The sequence below is a fragment of the Doryrhamphus excisus genome, linkage group LG7 (assembly GCF_037039965.1).
Source record: "Doryrhamphus excisus strain RoL-2023G ecotype Guam linkage group LG7, RoL_Dexc_Guam_v1.1, whole genome shotgun sequence".
NCBI lineage: Eukaryota > Metazoa > Chordata > Actinopteri > Syngnathiformes > Syngnathidae > Doryrhamphus > Doryrhamphus excisus.
Window position 1 is genome coordinate 967,225 of NC_136363.1, and position 10,964 is coordinate 978,188.

The 10,964-nt window shown below is 42.3% G+C and overlaps 1 protein-coding gene across 2 annotated transcripts; it reads right to left on the reverse strand.

Moving 5' to 3' along the window:
- Positions 1 to 300: 300 nt before the first annotated feature.
- On the reverse strand, positions 301 to 10,017 carry galnt12 (UDP-N-acetyl-alpha-D-galactosamine:polypeptide N-acetylgalactosaminyltransferase 12). Of its 2 annotated transcripts, XM_058047623.2 has the most exons (11): positions 9,233 to 10,017; positions 7,592 to 7,761; positions 6,503 to 6,692; positions 6,250 to 6,435; positions 6,057 to 6,174; positions 4,752 to 4,928; positions 2,931 to 3,062; positions 2,751 to 2,864; positions 1,528 to 1,680; positions 1,339 to 1,460; positions 302 to 1,254 (listed from the first exon to the last, which is right to left on the reverse strand). In XM_058047623.2, exons 1-10 carry the CDS (start codon positions 9,574 to 9,576, stop codon positions 1,341 to 1,343), a joined length of 1,704 nt encoding a protein of 567 aa, XP_057903606.2. In that variant the 5' UTR covers positions 9,577 to 10,017; the 3' UTR covers positions 302 to 1,254; positions 1,339 to 1,340. The 2 variants fall into 2 exon arrangements, with proteins under 2 accessions (XP_078647969.1, XP_057903606.2); XM_078791843.1 differs by having other exon boundaries at positions 301 to 1,460.
- Positions 10,018 to 10,964: the final 947 nt, after the last annotated feature.

A 10,964-nucleotide genomic window follows, 5' to 3' on the forward strand; every position in this document is an offset into this window, starting at 1 on the left:
GTCAGCAGTCATTGGTCAGCAGTCATTGGTCAGTCGTCAGTAGTCATTGGTCAGTAGTCATTGGTCAGCAGTCATTGGTCAGTAGTCATTGGTCAGTCGTCAGTAGTCATTGGTCAGTAGTCATTGGTCAGCAGTCATTGGCAAGTAGTCAGCAGTCATTGGTCAGTAGTCATTGGTAAGTAGTCAGTAGTCATTGGTCAGTAGTCATTGGTAAGTAGTCAGTAGTCATTGGTCAGTAGTCATTGGTCTGTAGTCATTGGTCAGTAGTCATTGGTCAGTAGTCATTGGTCAGTCGTCAGTAGTCATTGGTCAGTAGTCATTGGTCAGTAGTCATTGGTCAGTAGTCATTGGTCAGCAGTCATTGGTCTGTAGTCATTGGTCAGCAGTCATTGGTCAGTAGTCATTGGTCAGTAGTCATTGGTCAGTCGTCAGTAGTCATTGGTCAGTCGTCAGTAGTCATTGGTCAGTAGTCATTGGTCAGCAGTCATTGGCAAGTAGTCAGCAGTCATTGGTCAGTAGTCATTGGTAAGTAGTCAGTAGTCATTAGTCAGTAGTCATTGGTCAGTAGTCATTGGTCAGCAGTCATTGGCAAGTAGTCAGTAGTCATTGGTCAGTAGTCATTGGTCAGTCGTCAGTAATCAGTGAAGCATACGGACATTCAGATTTGTGGGCAGGTCTGTGTATAGTGTACATTTGACCTGTATATTCATATATTTACAAATTATTATGGTGAATTAAGTGTGTTTTCTACTGACAAAACTGCCAATTTTCATAGAAAAAACTGTAAAAATAAATTTTAATAAATACAAAATCATTTGGCTAAAAATCTGGGACGCAAATGCTGAAATGCCAGTCTGTCTTGTCATGGATGTGACTCAAGCGTTAGTAAAAAAAAAAAAAAAAAAAAAGGACGACAAAAGGAGGAATAAAAAAAAATAAGCAAAAACACGGCTTGTGTTGGTTGAAGTTCAAAAAAGGTTTTGCAGATTTGTGTGGGAGGGGCATAAGGCGAGTGAGTGCAAGACGAGTTTTCCCTTATTTTCCCAGCCTCTCCTGCTGACGCGGGGTGATGAAAATTCCCCCCAGAGATTCACACCTTCAAGCCTCCTCTAAGGAGGCGCATGGGCTCCCTCTGCAGGCGTGAGCGCAAACAGCCCACTGAGTGTTGGGTCCAGATGGAGGCGCACATTCCGGTGCAGGGTGCAGCAAGCGAGCAGAGGAGGCGTGTCTTCTTCATCGAAAAACCTCATAAGGCTGCAAAGCATCCCATAATAAGAAGAAATAAATCCCCATTCAGCTGAGTTGAAAAGGTGCCGGGGGGGCAAAGACAACATGTACCGTTACGTTTGCTCCTGAAAGAACCACTTTTGGTGCGGGCTGTCCGAGCAGGCCTGCAGGGACGGGAACTTGTCCCCCGCTTCCACGCACTTCCGGCTGACGCTGTGGAACAGGCTGCCGTCCTGGAAGAAAAGCAGCCGCTCAGCACCAAAGTCCCACTAAACCGGGAGGCGTCAGCGTGTTGGTTACGTGTCGAAGGAGGAACTTCTGGTGGGCGAGTGCAGGCCCGTGTTTCCCGCACGCTTGGACCGTCAGGTAGGTGCTGACGACGTCGCCTTCCACGCAGCCGGGGGGGACTCTGGTGTTGTATCGGATCTCCCCCTCCGTGGTGTATTCAAAGAACTGTTGTGGAGGACATCAGTCATTTTTTACACGTGTCACAACATTCAGGTACAGCTGGAGAGGAAGTATTTCATCCCTGCATGGTTTGGTAGAAAGATATGAAGAGTTATGATTGTTATGCTAGGTTTATCACATCAAAATTTTATTTATTCAGTATTGTCTTATTTTACTGAAAAACCTTCAAATATGTCAAAGTTGAGCTTAGTGCCTCCTGGGTGACGGCAATTGACTATTTCCTCATTTAAAGAAAATATCGCTATTATTTTATTTTTTAATTATGTTTTTTAATTATATTTATCACATAATATATTTTGTAATTAAAAATATATTTTATAGTTTTTATGTTTTATGTCTTACTTCTACTAGTTTGTTTAAAAAACTGTTTTTAATTTGTATTATTTATTATTTTGTTTTTCATTAATTTTTTCTATTTTTTTCTATTTTCTATTTTATACTTTTATTTTATTTGTCTATATAATTTATATATTTATTTTACAATCAAAAATATTTACATAATTATGATTGTTTTATTTCTTACAGCTCCTTTTGAAAAAAACATATATACCAATTTATTGTTAGTTTAGATTTTCTTTTTTTTAAATATGGATTTATTATATACTTTGATTTTATTTTGTTCATTCTTTATTAATTTATTTACAGTTCTTGTATTTTATATTATATTTATATAATTTGTATAATTTAAAATAATTAATAATAATTTATAATATTTATATACTTTGCGAAATTATATTTTTTATATTTTATTTATATAATTTATTTTGATTATTTTTACGTATTATTTCTTCAATTTCATATTAAATCTATGTATTATTTCATATTATATAGTATATATATTTGATAAAAATATGTATTTATTTGATACTTTCATGTGTGTGATATAATTGGACATGTGTCTTATATCCACATAAGGAGTTGGAATTAGGAGTGCTCTCTTAAAGCGACAGGACAAATCAGTGTTGCTGCGGTGGTAAGGTGGTAAACTTAGCCAACCAGCAGCAGAGGGAATGCTTACTGGTATTCCCCCAGAGGGAGCTTTGCCATTGAAGTACCTGGTTCTGACCCAAGCCGTGACACCCGTACATGATGACTCTTTCGCCAAAGCAGTTGTTTTCATCTGAAGGATTGTAGTCCAAACAGTAGCCGGCCTTCCCCCGGTTCTTCAGCTGTAAAAGGATGCAAAGGTCGGCTGTTGCTAGGCGGTGCAACCAGAGGGTCTGATCAGCGCTCACCATTCCAAAGAAGCCCGGCCGGTCCTCTGGGACGTGGAGCTCTGGGTAAACGTTGTCCAGGTACCACTTGAAGCTTTTACAGCCCAGCCTCTCTCGCAGCATCAGTCGCTCGCTTACATTGCCGAACGCCTCCTGGGAGCACAAGAGCACGGATGATAAGTTTGGGATTGTCGCTTTATCACAGCAACCCTGTAACCCCCCAAGGAAGACACAGCGGCCAAACAATGGAGGCCAAAGGACACGCTGCTGAGACAACAGCACCACCTAGTGTTGGAAGGGAGCTCTGCAGGACAAAGGCAAGATGGAAACTGAGCCCAGCTTTGTCATATCGGTGAAGAAGACTTATTAATATCAAATTAACTCAGAAGGTTTTTCTTACATAAAATTTACAAACTTTACTGTTATAATATTGTGATTTTATTTGCATAACAGTTTGACTTTTTCCGCAACTTAATTTTCCAAAAACAACAACTTCATTTTGTTTAGTTTTATTACTTTATATTATTTCCAAAAATAACATACTTTGTCATATGTCAAGTAAAATTACATTTTTCTTCTTAATATTGCAAGAGTATTTCATTTAAAATATTGTTTGACATTATTTTTTCCCATTTCTGTTGTTTTCTTTTTCCCTATTCTGATGATTTCAACAATATTTATTCTTGTGAATTTACATTTATATACAACTTTATTCACTGGGTTCTCATAATCTTACAGCTTTGTTTTCTATCTGTAAATATTTCATATGTATTATTAAGTATATTTTATATTATTAAGTATATTTTCAATATACTTCATGCCCTTACATTTTTTCCTCATATTATCACCTCACTGTCATTTTTTTCTGTAAATATTTTGACTTTATGCTCCAAAAATAAAAGCTTTTTACTCATTTGTGTAGTTTTTTTTTTATTTTGTCAACAATCTCAACTTTCTTCTTGTCATGACTTTATTCCCGTATCATAAAATAATAACTTTTTCTGAAACCTCATTTTCCAAAAATTATGACTTTGTTTTTTCATCAAAATATGAAGTTTTTTTCTTCATATTTCACTGTATTTCTTGTAAAAAGTGTTTCTCTTAACATATTTATACGTCTTTTGTTTTTTTTTTTGTGTGAGAGGCACAAAGAGGTGATGATGATGATGCAACTCCTCGTGTCTGATGCAGTTTTCCGCCACATGGTGGCAGAAGTGCGTTTTGTAAGAACCTGCATTTCTCCCATGGAAATACATGCTGCACAGCAACCAGGAAGAACAAAAGGCATCTCAGTGTATTGTGCAATGGAGGTTACACATGAAGGTACATTTTTGCACGCGCTTCAAGTGGAGTGGCGTGCATGTAGTGCATGTGAGAGAAGGCGTCTAAGTGTGCGTGAAACCTCGCTAAAGGGGGCAAAAGAGGTCTGAGCCAAGAGGACACGGCTAAATGACGTGTGCTACGTCCATGCCGGTAATCCCAAGAACAATCCATGTTTGGCCAGGATGGCCTGGGATTAGGCTCCTGAAGACAATTAAGCGTTTAAGGTTACAGATGAGGTTCACCCCCCAGCAGGTTAAATATCGCCGACACGTGCTAAAAGAGAGGGGAAGACATGAGAGGTGAGAGATGAGCGCCACCTGATCCGAGGGCTTAATTACACAACCACCCTGCCCCCCCCCCCCTTGACCCCGCCGAGGGAAGGTGGGTGACACCTGTTGGCACACGGAGCCGAGCGCCACCTCGGCCGTCCCCTGCTCATGTATCTCCAGCGTCGCCTCATCAGCACAGCGCAGCAGGAGAGGCGAAGAAAAGAGCGGCGGGACACGTGTGCAGACTCACCGCCCTGGCGTGGGGGTTGCGGTGATAGTAGATACGTTTCTGGTCGTCCATCCACACCTCGGCGGCGCGCACGCTGTTGGCCAGGGCGTGGCTGCGCGGGTACGGAGCCTTCTTTGGGAACACGTGGCCCACGTGAGAGCACGGGTGGATCTCCAGGCTGCCGCCACACTGCCAGATCTGCAAAGCAGCGGTTAGCAAGCATGTCACCTAGCAGGACGGTAGAGTGCTACCGCTAACCAGTCACACCTGAATGCAAAAACATGCATGCTCCGATGAAGTGCGGCCCAGAGGCCATCATGCTAAAAACATAATTCCATAAGAAAACTGAAAAAAGAATGGAATAATCTGCAGTCATTTACAAGCCTGTAAAGTCAAAATATTATGAGGAAGTAGTTGTACTATAATGACAAAAGACAATTTTTACAACACTAAACTCATTTTATGGAGAAAATATCATTTTAGTAACATAAAGTTTAAATATTAAAGAAAAGAGACACAATTTTTTGAAGTTGCAATAATATGAGAACCAAAACAAGACGAGGAATAAAGTTATAATTTTTTGAAAATTAGGTTGTTCTAAAAATTCTAAATATTATGGGAATGCAGTCATAGTTATGAGAAGAAACTTTTCAGGATGAAAGCTGAAATTGTTGGAAAAAAAAAAAAACAACGGCAGCAATGACAAAACTTAGAAAAGTCAAAATATTAAGAGAAAAAAACGTCATAGTCAAAAAAAAGTCATAATTTTACTAGAATAAACTTAAACACCATAAAGTCAAAATATTAACAAAAAAAAAAGTTTTTGAAATTGTAATGTGAGAAACAAAATAAAGGTGGTAGTTTGGGGGAATTAGGTTGGGGGAAAAGTTAGAATATTATGGGACTAATAACACAAAATAAATAATAATAATAAAACAAAACAGCTGTAATTTTAAGTCAAAATATCAGGAGAAAAAAAAAAGCAGTATTCTAAGGAAAAGTTGCAATTTTCCGAGCATACTCGTAATATTATAAGAGAAAACAATATAATTTTAATAGCGTAATATTTGAAATATCGAAGAAAAAATGTTATGGTTTAAATGTTGTAATATGAGAAAAACGAAACAAAATAAAATGTAGGTAATTAGGTTAGGTGAAAAGTGAATTTACAATACGGTAATAAAGTCCAAATATGATGGAAATAATGTCACAATATTGCGAGAAGAAATTTTACACAGAAATAAAAAACTAGCTAACGAATGCTAGCTAGTATAGCAATGAGAAGCGGCGTGACGTACTTGCCGCCTGTTAGCTGTCATTTCTTACCCTGAAGGAGAACTCCAAGTTCTCCCCCCCCCACACCTCCATCCCCGTGTCGTACGTCCCCAAGTGGGTGAAAAACTTCTTATTGATGGCAAACAAACCCCCGGCCATGGTTGGAGACCTGAGGTGGAGAAAAGCATGCACTCTCTCAGGTGGGCTCCAGAACCACTTTGAATTGTCAGATATAAAAACGTACCTGATGACGTCGGTGGGCGAGCGCCGCCGTTTCTTCTCACGGTCGGGGATCTGGTGCCAGGTGAAGACCAGCCGCCAGTCAAACCCCCCGATCTGAGGATCGGCGGGGTTGCCCAAATACTTAAAGGTGTTCCAGTCGATGGAGTCGATGACGGGGCACACCACGGCCGACGGCTCCTCCTCGATCCTGCCGGCAGGTAAAAAGCACAAAACTTTACCCGGAGCCCAGGCCCGAGGTCAGGGAGCCCTCTCACCTTCGGAGGAGGGGCTCCAGCCAGCCATCGTGACACTCGCAGTGGCAGTCCAGGAAGGTCAGCACGTCGCCGGTGGTGACGGACGCCCCGAGGAGGCGGGCCCGCACCAAGCCCTCCCTCTTGGTGGCCCGGATCAGACGCACCTTCCGCAACCCTGACAGGTACTCCTCCAGAGGTGCCTTCAGGTGATCTGCAGTCAGGAAGAAGAAACCAATATTTACGCTCGTACTTTTGACGGAGGAGCAATCGCACGTTCTAGTCTGCTGTTTGACTTTATGGAATATTTATAGCCTTATTTGCTGTTGTTCTGTGTTGTGCAAGGTTGCCGCATTTAATAGAGGAGCAATCGCATTAAGGAAACAATACGTTCTAGTCTGTGGTTTTACTACAATATTTCTGTGGATTATTTACCGTCTTATTTGGAGTCGTTCTGACGATATATGTTGTGCAAGGTTGCCACTATCAATTATTATTGTGTGAGGAGCAATCGCATTAATGACATGACACGGTCTAGTCTGCTGTTTTAATGCAATTGATCGTTCTGTTTGGTTTGTTCAACATGGCCGCTCTCGTGACTTACTTGCGAGAGGAGCGATCGCATGAACGAATCAACAATTTCTCTGACTTTGTGGATTATTTACAAGCTTATTCGGAGTACGTCTGATCGTTTGCGCTGTGCATGGCGGCCACTGTCGTTGTGTACTTGTGAGAGAAGCGATTGCAGTACTTAAATGGTACTTTCTAACCTGCTATACTGTATTGCTGCAATTTCTCTGAATTTGTGAAACATTTAAAACTTTATTTTGATTGTTTTGTGTAAGGCTGCCACTGTCGTTACTTACTTGTGAGGAGCAATCACATGAATTACGACTTGTTCTAACCTTCTGCTTTATTGCTCCGACTGGAATATTTGCAGGATTATTTGATGTTCTGATTGTTTTGTTGTTTTGCAAGGTTGCCATGGTGAATTACTTGAGAGGAGAGATGGCATGTTGCTGTTTTACGGGTTTTACGGCAATAGAGGACCGTCTGACTAGACGGTCGTGTGAGACCACAGTGAAAGTTTATGCGTTATTGAACACAACACACCTCTGTCGCTGTAGTCATCCACCAGGACCAGCTCCTTGAGCAGGATGTCCGGAGACGTCTCCAGGACGCTGTGGACCGTCCTCAGCAGCGTGGACCAGGCCTCGTTGTAGAACGCGATCACCACCGAGGTGGTGGGCAAGGACGTGTAGTCGTAATCCAGGTCTCTGCAGCTGCAACGAGGGATGGTGGCGTGGGGCGTTTACTGTACAAGGTCAGATACGGCACACACAGTACCACAGGGTACCAAAGGGTACCATAGGGTACCAAATGGCACCAAATGGCACAATAGGATAGTAAAAGGGTACCACAGGATACCAAAGGGTACCATAGGATACCAAAGGGTACCCACCGGATACCAAAGGGTACCACAGGATACCAAAGGGTACCCACCGGATACCAAAGGGTACCACAGGATACCAAAGGGTACCATAGGATACCAAAGGGTACCACAGGATACCAAAGGGTACCACAGGATACCAAAGGGTACCCACAGGATACCAAAGGGTACCCACAGGATACCAAAGGGTACCACAGGATACCAAAGGGTACCCACCGGATACCAAAGGGTACCCACCGGATACCAAAGGGTACCACAGGATACCAAAGGGTACCACAGGATACCAAAGGGTACCCACAGGGTACCAAAGGGTACCATAGGGTACCAAATGGCACCAAATGGCACAATAGGATAGTAAAAGGGTACCACAGGATACCAAAGGGTACCACAGGATACCAAAGGGTACCCACAGGATACCAAAGGGTACCCACAGGATACCAAAGGGTACCCACAGGATACCAAAGGGTACCCACAGGATACCAAAGGGTACCACAGGATACCAAAGGGTACCCACAGGATACCAAAGGGTACCACAGAATACCAAAGGGTACCCATGGGTACCACAGGATACCAAAGGGTACCCACAGGATACCAAAGGGTACCACAGGATACCAAAGGGTACCACAGGATACCAAAGGGTACCATAGGATACCAAAGGGTACCCACAGGATACCAAAGGGTACCACAGGATACCAAAGGGTACCACAGGATACCAAAGGGTACCCACAGGATACCAAAGGGTACCCACAGGATACCAAAGGGTACCATAGGATACCAAAGGGTACCCACAGGATACCAAAGGGTACCACAGGATACCAAAGGGTACCATAGGATACCAAAGGGTACCCACAGGATACCAAAGGGTACCACAAGATACCAAAGGATACCACAGGATACCAAAGGGTACCCACAGGATACCAAAGGGTACCCACAGGATACCAAAGGGTACCACAGGATACCAAAGGGTACCCACAGGATACCAAAGGGTACCACAAGATACCAAAGGATACCACAGGATACCAAAGGGTACCCACAGGATACCAAAGGGTACCCACAGGATACCAAAGGGTACCCACAGGATACCAAAGGGTACCCACCGGATACCAAAGGGTACCCACAGGATACCAAAGGGTACCCACAAGATACCAAAGGGTACCCACAGGATACCCACAAGATACCAAAGGGTACCCACAGGATACCAAAGGGTACCCACAAGATACCAAAGGGTACCACAGGATACCAAAGGGCACCACAGGATACCAAAGGGCACCACAGCACCAGACCCCCCTAGAGATGTTACTCACAGCGGGTTCCACCTCTCCGGCAGCCGGCGGTGCAGGGAGATCTTGTCGCTGACATAAATGTTGATCTGATACTTTGAGATGCTCTCCTGCTCCTTCAGCTTCTCCTCCCCATCCAGGTCCAGCTGGACGCCTGCGCCCAGCTCCCCGGGGGCGCCCACATCCAGGGGGGGCTTCTCGTAGACCGGCCTCTTCAGCGTCCGCAGGTCATCGAGATCCGCCTTCCGTCGCTGGGTGACGCTCGCCTCCGAGGAGAAATCCCAGAAGTAGAAGACACACGCCAGCACGGCGGCTCCGGCGAGAAGAAGCCTAAAAGTGGAGCGGGACCGTCGCCATCTGATCGCCATGACTTCTTCCTGGTTGTGTCCTCAGATCTGTGAACTTCCTGACTTGGCCAACTAACTTCCCGCTCGCCCGACGTCGAACATCTCAGTGCCGCCCCGGCGGCGTCACACAACTAATGTAGGACACTCCCCTTCCTGTCCTGTCCTGTCCTGTCCTGTCCTCCATTCGACCAGGACAAGAATAAATGGATTAACCAACGCAGATTAATCACTGACCGGGATTAGCTACCTGAGGCTTGCTATAGCTAGTCATCGACTCCAACCAACTGTGTCCTTCTTGGTCCTATCTAACCTCGCAGCGCCTTTTGCTTTACTTTACAGCTAGACGAAGACGACCAGAGACGGAGAGGACACTTTGCCCGCCGTGAAATGTCACTATTAGTTTGTTAAACAAACTTTGGATCCGCTACATAAAGTTTGAACACCGGTTCATGGAAATGGACTCGCAAGCTGGCGTCGAAGGACCCGGGCCTAACTTCCGCTTTGATTTCAAAATAAGACAACAGGAAATGCTTTTTAAATCGCAATATTATGTGACACTTATTGTTTGAGTTGTTTGGGGAATAAAGTCATCATGAGGGAAAAAAAAGTTTGCGAGAAGCTTAAATATTATGAGAAGAATGAACGCCATTTTAGCACCATAAGATTTAACAATATCAAATAAGAACATATGATTTCAAAGTGGTAACTGAGAAAAACGAAACAAAAAGTTAGAATTGTTGGAAAATTAGGTTGGGGAAGTTATAATATGGGATAATATTAAAGAAACATGTTATTTTCATAATATTAAGTCACAATATGAAAAAAACAAAAGTGTATTTTTTGGAAAAGTAGGATATTAAGAGAATATAGTCAGAATGACAAAAAAATAATTGAAATAGTTGGAGAAAAAAGTGCAAAAATGAAAATAAATTGAGGGAAAATGCTGTACTCTAACGAGAAAAAGTTGCAGTATAAAGTCATATGTGGAAAAATGTCATTTTAAATATAACATATAAATATTTCTAATATTTTTTAAAGTAAAAAACAAAATGAAGTTATTTTTGGAAAAATAGTTTGGGCAAAGGGTATACTGAATTATGGGAATAAAGTCAAAATACTATGATATATTTTTTTTCTCGTTATATTCTAACAAGAAAAAATGTACAAAAATGAAGTGGTGGGTGTTATGATGACAACTGTCATTTTAGTAGCGTAAAGCTGTAATATTAAGGGAAAACATGTTATTTTTAAAGTCGTAACACAACATGAAGTTGTCATTTTTGGAAAATTAGGTTGGAGGACAAGTTCTAATATTACGGGAAATAAAGTCATAATTACGAGAAGAAAATGTACAAACATAAAGCTGAAAAAAACAGAAGAAATGGAAAAAAACGGTTGTAATTTTAAAA